The 13,959-nt window shown below is 34.0% G+C and overlaps 2 protein-coding genes across 5 annotated transcripts; one reads left to right on the top strand and one right to left on the bottom strand.

Annotated features, from left to right (window-relative positions):
- Positions 1 to 816: 816 nt before the first annotated feature.
- On the top strand, positions 817 to 9,041 carry LOC109797331 (RNA-binding KH domain-containing protein RCF3). Of its 4 annotated transcripts, none has more exons than XR_002239691.3 (10): positions 818 to 967; positions 1,159 to 1,862; positions 2,412 to 2,834; positions 2,922 to 3,176; positions 4,464 to 4,772; positions 5,708 to 5,787; positions 5,909 to 6,017; positions 6,912 to 7,067; positions 8,583 to 8,720; positions 8,883 to 9,041. XR_002239691.3 is itself a non-coding variant. In XM_020357340.3 (8 exons), exons 2-8 carry the CDS (start codon positions 1,164 to 1,166, stop codon positions 7,053 to 7,055), a joined length of 2,019 nt encoding a protein of 672 aa, XP_020212929.1. In that variant the 5' UTR covers positions 818 to 967; positions 1,159 to 1,163; the 3' UTR covers positions 7,056 to 7,240. The 4 variants fall into 4 exon arrangements, 1 of the variants encoding a protein (XP_020212929.1); XR_002239692.3 differs by having other exon boundaries at positions 8,583 to 8,753; XR_002239693.3 differs by lacking the exon at positions 4,464 to 4,772 and having other exon boundaries at positions 817 to 967.
- Positions 8,944 to 13,548, bottom strand: LOC109797333 (amino acid permease 6). The gene is made up of 7 exons (XM_020357341.3): positions 13,185 to 13,548; positions 12,319 to 12,552; positions 12,058 to 12,151; positions 11,746 to 11,960; positions 11,502 to 11,647; positions 9,651 to 9,878; positions 8,944 to 9,563 (listed from the first exon to the last, which is right to left on the bottom strand). Exons 1-7 carry the CDS (start codon positions 13,288 to 13,290, stop codon positions 9,138 to 9,140), a joined length of 1,449 nt encoding a protein of 482 aa, XP_020212930.1. The 5' UTR covers positions 13,291 to 13,548; the 3' UTR covers positions 8,944 to 9,137.
- Positions 13,549 to 13,959: the final 411 nt, after the last annotated feature.

Genomic DNA, 13,959 nt, shown 5'->3' with positions numbered 1-13,959 from the left:
GTAAAAAAAAGAAGTAGATTATTGTTAAGAGAGTCATAATTTTTTTTTGGCAAGTTTTACTACAAAATCTCTCGTACGGTTGAGATTTTTATTTTTTAATTATGAGTCGCACAATTTTTTTTCCTTCTCTACTCTCTCGTCCATCATTTTACAACCAAGAAAATTATTCCATCTTATACAATTTTCTTCTTAAAATCATTTAAAACAAACATCGTGTAAGTGTACTATGATTTTATTTGGATATGTTATCAGTTGCAGTCTTGCACTATGTTTTCGAATTGTGAGATGTAAAATAGTGTATTATAATTATAGTTATACATGTGTGTGAATTAACACGAGTCAAGATAGTTGGTATTTGGTAGATTACCTAGTTTTTTAAAGTATGGATAAGAGTATGATTCCTTAATCATTGACTTTTTTTATTAAATTTATTTTAAATTATATATATTATTCAATTAAATTTTAAATTAATATTTTAGTTTATGCACTATACAAGATAATTATTTGTTTTATAAGATATATAATAATAAATATTCATGACTATATGATGCATTAGAATTTGTAATAAATAAATAATTTTGAATATAAATTATATTTTAAATTTATGATAAATATTTTATGTTGTAATACAAAATTATTTTTAATTATAGGTAATATTTTTAAGGAATATTGAAATAAATATGAGAAATTATATATTTGAATAGATAAGAGATTAAAGAATATTAAAATAAATATAAATGATATGTTAGGCTGAATGTATGTAGCAAGTAAAAGTGGGGGCCCAATTAATGATTTTGGGCTGGACGAGTAGAAGTGGCCCGTTGGCACTTCTAACTTCTGTTCTGAGAGCTTACTGCTTAGGTCACACTGCAAGGGTGGAGAAAGAATTCTTCTCCAACGTCTTCCGTCGTTCTCTGCTCTTCATCGTCGAGGCCGTCGCTGTTTTGTCTCCGCGTGAATCTCCAAGGTATGGAACATACGCAGATCTCGACACTAAAACTTTCATTCTTCTTCGTTTATTTCTCTATTTAAATTGTATAACCTCACATACTCGCATGATTGAATAAGGTCACACGATTTGTTACTTCGTAGTTACATTACTTGATTCTATCGATGAGTTGCGTTAAACTGATATATTAGTCTCGTCGTTTGTGCCAGTTGCAATGGCGTCTTCTAAGAGGCCAAATGCGGAGTCGAATGGGAAAGGGAAACGCCAAAAATCTTCAGGCGGTTTTTCGCCGTTGGATGTTTCTCCGGGGAGCGTGGTGTTCCGTTTGCTCTGTCCCGTTTCTAGAATAGGTGGTGTTATTGGCAAAGGTGGTGCTATCATATCGCAAATTCGCCAAGAGACCGGTGTGAAGGTGAAGATTGAGGAAGCTGTGTCTGGGTGCGATGAAAGGGTTATTACTATATCAGGTTCTGATAAAGAGGCTGAAGAAGATACTGCTGGGAAGGGAAGGGAGGTTAATGAGGATGAGGCTGGGAATGAGGGGAAGGATGAGGAGGAGAAGGATGGTGGCAATGGGGATGGTAATGAAGTTAAAGGTTCTGTTCCAGTGGAAGATTCGCAGAGTGACAAGGGTAATTCCGAGAAGGGTAATTCGGCTATTCGGAAGGCTATCTCACTGGTTTTTGAGAGGATAGTCGAGGGAGTAGAGGAGGCAACTGAGGGGGATGAAGAAAACAATAAATCTTCTTGCATTGTTCTTAGGTTACTTGTTCTTACTACTCAAGTTGGTTGCCTCCTAGGAAAGGGTGGCAGTGTGATAAAGAGAATGGCAGCTGAGAGCGGGGCACAGATTCGGATCCTTCCTAAGGACAAACTTCCGGCGTGTGCAACGGCTTCTGATGAGACAGTGCAGGTAAATGTTTGTGACACTGAACCGAAAGGGGACAAGGGGAATACTGTTATCTCTTTTTGGTCCAGTGTGATTTAATCAACTGGCTGGGAGCTCTATTTAGTTAAATTACCGTTGGGACTTTTGTTGGAAGTAGAAAATGTCATGCTGAAATGTTTGCTTTTGACAAATGTTATTTATAGTGTGTTTGGGGTGGCGATAAACAACATTGATTATGTTTTAATTTATTGTGTTTGGGGTGGCCTTACGCTAAAGGATATTGATTATGTTTTCATGTTCTAATTGAAGCAAAATTTTGTTGCTTTATGCATTATGGACACTCCACCACATATCCAAACATGTGGTTAATTAGCTGTTGAAATCCAGGAGTTAATTTCATTGCTACTGTATGTGTGTTTTGCATCTATGCATTTTAGTGACATATAATTCTTGGCTGATGTGCAGAAAAGGGGTTCTATAGCTGCTATGTTGGTGCTTATTAGTTACTCATTTTAAGACCTGTTCATGCTTTTTACCTTTAAACATTAATTACATATGTGTGCTATGATGTAGATCACAGGGGGTGTAGAAGTTGTCAGGAAAGCTCTTCAATCTGTTTCTCAACAGCTCTTGGAAAATCCACCTCGGGATCACGAGTCCATGTCTGCAAATTTTACAGGGCCATCAACTCATTCATTTGGGCAATTCCCATCACACAACCGTTCTTTTCCTGCTGGGCCTCATGATATTTCTTCTTTTCATTCTGCCCCCCCTTTGATTACCAAATTTCATGAAGCTGCCATCCATGGTCGCACAAGGCCTGTACAGGAAATGCTTACTTTTCGTTTATTGTGTCCTGCGGATAGGGTAGGAAATATAATTGGTAAAGGTGGGGCAATCATAAGGTCAGTTCAGCAAGAGACAGCAAGTGAAATCAAGGTTGTAGAAGGCCCTCCAGATTCAGAAGACTGTGTTGTTGTTATATCTGGTCCAGCGGTATGGTGCCAAGTTTTCCATTTTCCCATCTTGCTATTGTTATAGAACCACATTTGTTTTCAATTGATGTTAGATTAATATTTGCAGCACCCAGATGATAGAGTATCCCCGGTGCAAGAGGCTGTATTTCGTGTGCAAACTAGAATAGCCAAGGCTATACCTGATGGCAAAGAGCATACTATATTAGCAAGGTTTCTGGTTTCTTCCAATCAAATAGGTTGTCTCCTTGGCAAGGGTGGTTCCATCATAACTGAAATGAGGAAGAAATCAGGGGCCCATATTCGTATATTAGGAAAGGATAAGGTTCCTAAGTGTGCTTCTGAAGATGAAGAAGTAATTCAGGTGCAGTTTTTATTGACTTTGATATTTTTGTAAATTTAAAATCTTCCGTTTAATCCCATATGGTTATTATTTACATAATAATGCTGATATCATCTAATTATTTAGATCAAATTAAACTCTTCTCCATGGATTCCTAAATTTATGACAGAATAATTTTGTTTTCTCAGGGTTTGTTTAGTTCAAAGAATGGGAAGAGAGGATTACTAAAGGGGCTAGAAGTTTTATTTGGTTTAGAGGAGGGGAGGGGAGGAATGATTGGTCTTTTTTTATTTGGTCCTAATCCTGCAATATTGGAGGGGGAGCTAAAATTAGACGAGGAGGGGTTTTGCTCCCCCCTCCTAAAAGTAGAACTAAACAACAAAAGTTTATAAAAATCTATCCCCTCCCTCTATTTTCCTCCAATCAACCACTATATTATGGAAAACCAGGGATAGATCTACACAAAATTTCACTCTTCTCACCATTATATATACTATTATATTTTCATTGTCCTTAATATATCTAATTTATTATATATTAATATGTATTCGCATTTTATTCTACTGAACTATTGCCCCCTCTTTTTGGCAAAATTGCCTTTATTTATTTTCTTTATGTTTTAATATACTGTATTTTTTTGACTGAAAAATCTATTACTTCTATACTTGTTAAAGATGTCATAACTTATTTTATTAAAATAGGTTGTTTTTAATTTTTATTAATTTTAATTTTTGTTTTTTAACCCTTTTGGTCTTGTATGCTATAGTGTGTGTTGGCATATCCGTTACATTCAACTTCAACTCTTTCTCTCCTTTTACATTTTGCATTGAAATATGAAAAAGGTAATGGGTTTCCAAACATTCTCATAGTCATTCATGCATTTGATTTTATTATTTTACAGAATTGTCAAACTAATTGTTACATAACATGTATTATATTGGTTATAATCTTCATTGGATATAACTTCAAATGTAATAAGTAATGCATATTATAATTAGACCACATAAAAAAATTAATAATTAGAAAACATTAAGAAAAAATAATTGAGAAACCACATGGATCATGCTTCATTGTGTTTAATGTTTTTGAAAGAAGTTTTTTTCTTATGAATATCATATAAAAATTTGATGTTAAACTATATAGGAGATAAATATTTAAATGTTTTTTTGATTACATATATATATACAAAGAAATTTTTTTATTGTATTAAAAATGTAAAAAATTATTTTTAAAATATGAAAACTTGTAAAGAGTAACTGTAATATATGTTTCACATCATTGTTGCTCAACTTGTTTAATTTCTGACAGGTAAATGGAGAAATTGAGGCAGTGCATGATGCTCTTTTGCAAATAACCACTAGATTAAAACATCATTTCTTCCGCGATTCATATCCATCTGCTAATTATCCTTTGAATTCTCCATTTCTGGATCAACTCCCTCCGTTTCCACCATATCTAGGAAGGCGTGGACTTTCACCTCCTGGAATGTATTCTGACCTAGGGCCTCCACCACCACATATGGGTTTTCATCTTGATGACCGCCCTCCTTTTTTGAATAATATACATAGACCCGGCCTTCCTCCTCACATATCTGAAAGGAAGCCTTGGGGTCCTCAGGTTTTGGACTATTATTACTCTGTTTGTACTAATTTTGGCTTAACCTCTGCCTTTGCAGCATATTTACATGTCATTTAAATTACAATCAACTCCTTGCGCTAGATGCTTAAGTTAGTCTTGTTAAAATTAAATTTGAAATGGATAAGAGGGACGGAGGACCGGAAGAGTGATCTAACAAGCTTAATTGGTGTCAAAACTCAAAATAAATGTGTATCTAATAATAATATAATATATTTGATAAAACGGGTTTTTTCAAGTGTAGGTGTTGTATTACTTTTAAACTCTAAACTGTTTAAAGGTTCTTATTATATAAGGGTTTTCTTTCAATTGTGATTTGTGTGATTTCTAAACAGATATCTAACAAGAATTTTATAGAATAGTTACAGTCTTAAAATTTATATTTTATCTGTTTATTTACATATACAGCATAAGAAGTTGCAACATAGATCAATTCTAGGCAGGCACTTACTATTTTTTTTTTATATAGACACACCTTGAGGTTTTATGAGATTGCACACACCCTTTACTTTTTCTACCCCTACACTAATCTCCCTTAATTGTTTGAAGAACATTACACTGTGACCTCCGTAAGGTAGGTTACTGTAAATGTTAAAAAGACAGTGAGAGAAATATAGAAGCTATGGAGGTGTTAATGTAATTTACTCTTTTTAAATCCTGAGGCACTGGGCAGTTGACAGGATTCAGCGATAGGTTGATAGAAGCCTTGTTCTGATAAATATTGGTCAATAGAAGAGGACTGGACTTTGGGCCAATATCCCATTATCCAGGCCATATTAGCCGCTCTGTTTCTGCCAAATGTAAAATTGCAGAAGTAATGACATGTCAATCTTTAGTTATGTGAAACCATAATGTTTTAAGGAAAAGCTCATTTTACACACTGATATGCCTACCTATGTTGGATATCTGGTTTCTAGGGGATACTTGAAGGTGGTGCACCCATTGGCATGCCAGACTTTCCAGGAGGTCCTCCCAGGAGAATTTCAGCATTTGCAGGGTGTGTCTATCACAGTATCACTGTCAATAACTTTATTTTCTTTATTATTTTGTTTTTAGTTTTGAAATTCTATGTTCCCTCTTTCTTTATCTAATACTGTTGATTTTTTTATTCCACGCAGAGGGAGCCAACCAATTATCACAAGTACGACTGTTGAAGTTGTTGTTCCTCGAGCACTGGTGCCTGTAATATATGGGGAAGATGGTGAATGTCTGAAACAAATACTTCAGGTGAGTCCACTGCGTCTGATAATTTATGATGTTAACTTTGTAGATTTTATGTCTGTTAGATTATTTTTTGTGCTTTACACTCTAAATAGTTGCCTGTGCCACTCATACATCCACACCCGCACTAATATTTTCTTGCATATGCTCGTGTGTTTACAAATTCTCAAGGAACCCACAAAAGGGACATCTTTCAACATTGTAGATAAAAGGCATAATTGCATTTTTGTTCCGTTAGTCTGCACCATGTGAAATTTTGGTCCCATTAAGTTTTTATTATTTATTTTCAATTAAGTTTCTTTATTTTTAAACTTAAAGCAAATTTGGTCTTTTTGGCAATTTTCTTTTACCTAATACTCTTAAATTTTTACTTCCTAATAAAAAATTTTCTCAAATTAAATCAATTAAATAGTTTTAAATCTTCTTGTTGTTCAAAACTCAGCAATCAAAACATGAAAATCCATTCAAAATAATATAAAATCTTTAAAGTTTTCTTTGTCAAACCCTAAAATATCTTATCCTACAAAATACGTATTTATTTATTTATTTATCACTAATTTTTGACTTCACATCTCAAATCCATCATAAACTTCAAATATTTTGATAGGACATCAGAATTTTGGGGTATTATATTCTTTGTCATACACTGTGAAATGCTTTGGTGTTGTTGATGTGAGAAACTGTACATGTTTCTTCTGCCTGTTAGTCATTGAAGATAAAGAAACCCCTGGCCCCAATAGACAAGGTAGAAGTGAAAAAAAAAAATGAAAATCTTGTTGCAAATTAGTATGTTACCCCCCTTTTCTATTTTATTTGGAACATAATTTGTTGGATGGTGTGATTATGGATGAAATCATTGTATAATTGATGATTTTGACATTTACTATGTGATCCACACAGATCTCTGATGCAAATATTACTATCACTGATCCAAAGCCTGGAGCTGTGGAAACAAAAATTATAATATCTGGAACCCCAGAGCAAACTCATGCTGCCCAAAGTCTTATTCAGGCATTTGTGATGAGTGAGAGGGAGTCTGGTTGATACTCTATTTGGGTAATACACTAATACATTTTGTTTCTTTAGGCTGACAGTTGTAATTCAGCTTTTCTGCTTAATTTTCTTCATGATGCAATATTTAGTAGGCATGTGGTATAAATTGTAAAATATATCTTGTAGAAATATGACTATACCCCAGCTTTGCCTTTATGGGATTTTATATACCTGTACCTGGTACTCATGGATATTTAAAAAACATTTTTCAAACAAAAAAAATGGGTACTTAATTTGGGTATATATAAGTAGTATTTTGGGTATGTACTGGGTTCGTATCCCAGGTCCGATAAATACTAATATTGGTCAATTTGATTTCTTAAAAGATAGATCGAAATTGATTCCAATTTGATTTCTTAAAAGATAGGTCGAAAGATATACAGTGCTGCAATTTCTGAACTTAAATCCATTGCGATGAAACTCCTTTCACAACCTTCTTTGGTATTTTCATTGCGAGAGAAATTGGAACACATGTTCATATTTATCTATTCTATACGAGGAAATAGGCCCAATCTTAAGAGAGTTAAAGAATTTAAGTTTTTATACACAAAAATCTGTCTCATCTCATGAAAGAATAAGCTACAATGAGGGTAAGAGTAAGATGTGAGATATTGGTGGGGATTAATGATAATCATTTAATTGGACTAATATTCTTGATGTCGCTTCTCTTTCTCTTTATGAATTGGCTTTAGAGACATTTTTTTTACTGGGCAAGGAAACGATGAGACTGAAATTGTTATAAATTATGTATAGTGTTTTTTTTTTTTTTAATATAATTTATACAATCAAGTTATATTTATATTAATTTTATTTATATATGTATATATGTTTTTAAAATTTATATTAACGCACTCGGAACTTAGATTTTTGTATCTTGAACCCGAACCCTTATCAATACAACGTAGCATCCCATGTTTAAAAGATTCTCATCATGTCCAAGATGTATGCCTTTCAATCTCACAGAAAGCTTAGGTGAAGGGAATGAGCTCTATTTTGTGGCTTGTAGAAGTTAAGCAGTCAAAGGGGTTTCCAACGTCTCTTGACATATTTAACTCAAGCAAATTTGTGTATGCTTTACTCCTCTTGGACATGCAAGAATATTTATTTATCTTATTTTACCATGCATTTGTGCTTCTACCATTGAACTTATACGACCCAGTCCAAAAAAAGTTTGGTAGAATGGGCATAAGTGTCATTGCATGATGGGGAAGAACAATATCGATAAAAGAGAAGCATCGTGTTATTCTCCTCCATGACACCCATTGCAGTAAAAACAGAATCACAAAATGATAGCCAAGCCTTGCCTTGCAGCTTTAACATTGGGGATTTGTTTGTTTGTTTGTTTCAACTCTCAAAGGATTTAGAGGGAATGACAAAAGAAAGATTAGAGCATTTGCTCTGCTATTGAAGAAAGAAGATTATCGAAAGAGCATTTGTTACTAAATAAAGAACCGACCATATTAGAATTTGGTTTATTGATTTCTTCCATTTATAATATTTGTGGAAATAAACATGCAGAACAATTGTTGGACATTCCTATTGGACTAGATTGACTTAGAATATAAAGGACAGTTGAGAAATGGAGTTTGTTGGAAGAAGTCTCTGCGTTCTGATTTAAATGCCTGGTTCTTCATGGATTGGTTTTGCCATCTGAAGGTTAGATTGTTTTCCTCTGACTTATGAATCAAGGTTAGAGATATTTGTTGATTGCAACTTCATTATATTTGTTCCATTACAGGATTTCTTGACCAGTTAGTGAATTTGAATAACGTCTCTTTCAAGAATTTTGACTATGCTTTTTACATGCGTTTGATGCAGATACAAGTTTAGTGAATACTTCCCTGAATCGAGTGGATAAATGTTGTAACTGTACCAAAGATGACAATATTAAATGATATTGCAAACTTTCATACATCTTGGAATTATTCTTTTGACATTTATACAATGCAGCTGGGTGTTATGTTCTTTCTTTCATAAGCACTTGATAACAATACATTATCCATGCACATGGTGGAACTTATTAAAACAAAGTGACTTAGAAAAGAAAGCAATGCAGAACTTTGGAACAATTTATTATTGCTGGGCCTTGAAGGGTTGGTATTTCTTGAGATCTTGAGCGAGGCCTTGGATGGAACCAGCAGCTGAGATAATCGAAACGATCAAGCAAGCCCAGCTCAATATTTTGAGCCATGTCCACGTGAAGGAAAACCTTTGCATCTTGGTTTGCTTAATGTACATCTCTATGGGGAAGTAAACGGTTAATGGCCAAAAGGACAGTGAACCAATGAGGCCTAGGAAGTCATTGAAGAATGGAAACATCATAGCTATCAAAGCAGTGATGATGACATATGTTGTTCTCCACACCATCCTGAAGAAGTTCATATAGTAGGTTCCACATAATGGAATGGTCACAGCGTGCTCCCCATTTACAAATTGGCTATTGGACCATCTTTCCTTACTCCAGTTTTCTACAAACCCAAATATGGGCTGGCAGAAGACCTGACAAATACAGCATAAAATTAAAACACGATGCACGCATGCCATAGACCGCAGAAGTAGGAAATATGTATGATTCAAGTTATTTACCTGATATGCCCCAACTAAGTGCACGGCTATGCAGATGTTGGCAAAGTCTATTAGCCAAAAGGGCTCGTAGAATCCGAATCCTGTGAGGAAATTTCCTGGTGCATCGTTTCCAAATGCTGCATAACCTATGCAGCCACATAGCACATAAAACAAGGTTGTAGTCAAGATGCCAATCAAACTTGCTCTTTTCATGACCTTGTTCTCCGGAGGGCTTGATTTCAGGGTATCCTGCAATTGCAAAGACCCCATTATTGTACGTGTTGAAGCAAAATATCATTGCGATCTGCCTGTCGTTGATGATAAAAACTACTTTCCAATGAATAGTGATCCTTCTTGGACATAATGGACAGACACCTCGAAATGTGCCATATTCATAACTTCAAATTTGTTTCGCTTAAGTTAATTTCCAGTGATGTTCACATACGAAATCCTTTTTAAATTAGTATCACTACAATTTTATAGGATTTTATTTTCGCCTTTTTTACATAAACATTTTTGGCCAAACCGGTCAAAACTAGTAAAGAACTAATAAGACCCCCCAAATATGTTTGATTTTTTTATTTTATTTTATAATTCTAATACTATTTTCAAGTCAGATTACTCATGAGAAATAAAGTGAGTTGTTATTATTTAACTATTTTATCCAGCAAAACATGTAATATCCTTTTTATTTTAAATTATTATTTTTTATATATTTATAATGATGTATTATTTAATAAATTAAAAATATATTTAACTTTTATCGATTTGATCTCAATTTAACTACAAATAAATCATTTAATCCTAAATTAGTGTGTTTTACTGTTCAATTACTAGTTTGGTTTTAAAAAGGCAAATTGTATGATAAACACTTTTTAAGGAATTCTAGTGAAGCACTAGCTACATGTCAGTGGTAAAGTGTGCAAATAAATAATGAGCGTCCGTATGACTTGGCATCTTTTCCTTGATAAAAAGGTGTCCTTTATCTTTTCTGCTTTCCACTAAAAAAATTAGATAAGATCAAGAATCATTAGTTTCGATTAGAATAGATTCTAGCACTTTAATGAATAAGAATGACTTGTATTTGACAAAACGTGCCAATATTATATAATATCTAATTCCATTAAAGACATGTTAATTATAAAAAAGTATATAAATTATTTATTATACTTTAGAGTAGATGTAGATCGTTCAAAAAATCTTATAATAGAACAAGTGTATCATCCAACTGTTTACACGAGTATGTAAATAAATTTTGCGCATCTCGTATTTAATTTCTCCAATTAATTCGATAATTTTTAGAATATCTTTCAGTTCACTGACTTAACCCGTAGAATAGAAACATTCCTTACGAATCCATTACCATCAGAACGGGAACGCTAATTTAATTTGGACTAAGCTCTGTGTGTCCCGCATAGAGTAGCAGCAATTTAAATAGAAGTTTTTTAGTCAATAGCAAATAAGAGTTTCGATTCGATGAACTTCGCCAAGTGGCCAATATGCCACCAATTGGCTAGTACCCTACCTACCATACTGCCTCGGCTCTCTTGAATTAAGCATGCATGCAATCATGATCCCTAAGAACAAAGGACCAATAATACCTATATATAGTGCTAGTGCTCACCAGCATGTAAGTATGAAAATTAATGTTTCACATGTACTTATTCACCTAGATATTTAGTAGATCTATCTGTGTTAATGCATGGTGCAGATACAGCAAAGTAGTTTTATAAGATCGTGACATATATTCTGTGTGCAATATAGTTATTCGTAAAGGTTAATTCCATTTGGAAATATATTCCCATATATGCTTTATATTTGTAGGCATGCATGAGGCTTTTGTTATGCAAAGCATAGGCAATATATAGTTACCTGTATCTCGATGAGGACGTTAGAGTAAGCGTAAGCAAAGGCAATGTCACCAATAGCTTGAAACGTCCTCCACACCTTCTCGGATCCTGTAACGTCCACCCCAACTTGCACCCCCGTTAAGGATGTCCGTACATGTTCTCCGCCACCTTCACCATCAACCGCACAACCATATCTTATTGTTATTTTTATAATAAATTCATGTAAAAGTCAAAACCATGATTATATACTTTGACTACTAATTTACCTGCCACTTTAGCTACGGAGAGGCCGAGACCAATGGAGGAATAAGCAAAAGACATGACTGCTGCAACAATGGAGAGCCACCATAGCTTATGGAAATTCGGTATCTGACTTAGGACGATTTGGATGCAGGCAAAGAGGATCATGAAAGGGTTGTTGGACGTATAGCACTTAACATGATGACCATGTTTGTGAAAACAGTTTGACCTTTTCACCGCCCTGATTAATTGGTTTGGAAAACACAATTTATTATTACACCATATATTATACGTACCACCGTTAGTCCAACGTTTAGATAATATATATGGAAACTTACACCATACTAATTGAAGCTGTTATTGTGTAACCGATTGTTACACCGACAAGATTTATATACTGAGCTAATCCACACAGCTGAAATTTCCTCCCCCCTACCACAAATTATTAAAATAAGTCAAAGGTGCTACTTGCATTCAATGACAAGTTTATTTATATTCATGTGTAAAGGTTGAATGCTCAAGTTTCAGTAGTAACTATTAACAAACATATTATCTGACAACTAACGAATTGAATGAAGTCAAATGTTAATTTCTTTTACCTAGGACAGATCTGACAACGTCGGAATAGGTGTAGTTTCTCTTGCCATGAACAGGGTCAGGTGAACGATAACAATCCGCTAGAAGAGTGGAGGTGAAGTATGTGATGAAAGAGAAGGCAAAGAGAACTGCAGGACCAGCCACCCAACCCATTTGTGCAATTGCCCATGCAAGTGACAACACTCCAGATCCTATCACTGCTGTTATGATGTGGGCACTCGCAGTCACCCATGTTCCTTCAATCACAACCATAACACATGTTACAACTAAATAAAAATCATGATAGATATAAAAAAAATACTGATTCACATCGTTATTCAATCATAAATCACTAAATTACTATTTATAGTAATTTTTTTTACTTTAATGATACTTGATCAGTTGTTATGTAAAATTATTTTACGTGATCATTACTTGACCATTGAATATGAATATAATCTTTGAAGTAATTGTATTCAAAATCATCAAATTTATCTTCATAACAATTTATGACTAGATAATATGATAAAAATACTGACGGTTCATGATATGATCATTGTATACCCATATGTATGACTATGAGGTATATCATATATATATATATATATATATATATATATATATATATATATATATAGTTAATCACCTATATATTGTCAGTGTAAAGTTTTTTATACTGACAACTAATCATATCTCTTAATTGTATCATGCCACTATAAACACATTTATTTTTATCAGTGACATGACACAATTAAGAGATATAATTGGTTGCCAGTGTAAAAAAACTTTATACTGATAGTGTATAAGTGATTAACTCGTATATATATATATATATATATGAGTTTTTATTATAGTTAATATACTATTACTAAGGTATATGTATGTGTACCAGTTCTTTTGGCTCGTCCATCATCGTCGAAGTTTTTGCCACCATCAGCAAAAGCTTCAGGGGTTTCTATGAACATGCTACTCTTCTGAAACTGATCAGGATTCATCTCTTCTCAGTATCTGTTGAAGTTGGCGCGTGATGTGCCTACGAAAAAGTAAAAAGAGAAAGAAAAGTGTGTTGTTGTTCTGCTTGTACTTGGTTTGGTTTGGCACTACTTATAAGAGTTTGGGGAATTGAACTAGAGGGAAAAAAAAAAAAAAAGAAACTAAAGGCAAGGAGCCATGATAGTTTGGGAGAAAAATAATAATAATGGGTTAAATAGAGCGAAGTCAAAGTGAGAGTAGTTGAGTGGAAGTGTGGCACATGTAGTTGAACGATAGGTGAGGAATTTATTGAAAAAGAAAAGTGGCATGCTTTAGAGAGAGACAATATAATATTGAAAAGCTTGAATCAATGGTGAGAATTGGGAGTTTAAGTTGATAGGTGGTGAGCAAGGGTGGAATTTTTGACACGCCTTAGAACCATTGAAGGTGGCAAATCTCTGGCATGTGTGTGGGTCCCCACACTAGTCTATTTTTCGTTTTAGTCCATCCATTTGGAGAATTTTTTGATGGCACCCACTTATATCATGGTTTTCTTGAAAGTGGTAGAAATACCTCTGACCAAGGCACCATGCATGGCCGTTCTCTCGCACTTGATTCCCTAACTTTTGGGTTTTCATTTTGCTTTTATGTTTATCACAATTTACATTGCAAACTCAAATTTTGGTTTGCCT

The sequence above is a fragment of the Cajanus cajan genome, chromosome 6 (genome assembly GCF_000230855.2).
Source record: "Cajanus cajan strain Asha chromosome 6, NIPB_CcT2T_4, whole genome shotgun sequence".
Classification (NCBI taxonomy): Eukaryota; Viridiplantae; Streptophyta; class Magnoliopsida; order Fabales; family Fabaceae; genus Cajanus; species Cajanus cajan.
Note: the sequence above shows the minus strand (reverse complement) of the source record. Positions and strands in the feature narration are given on the sequence as shown.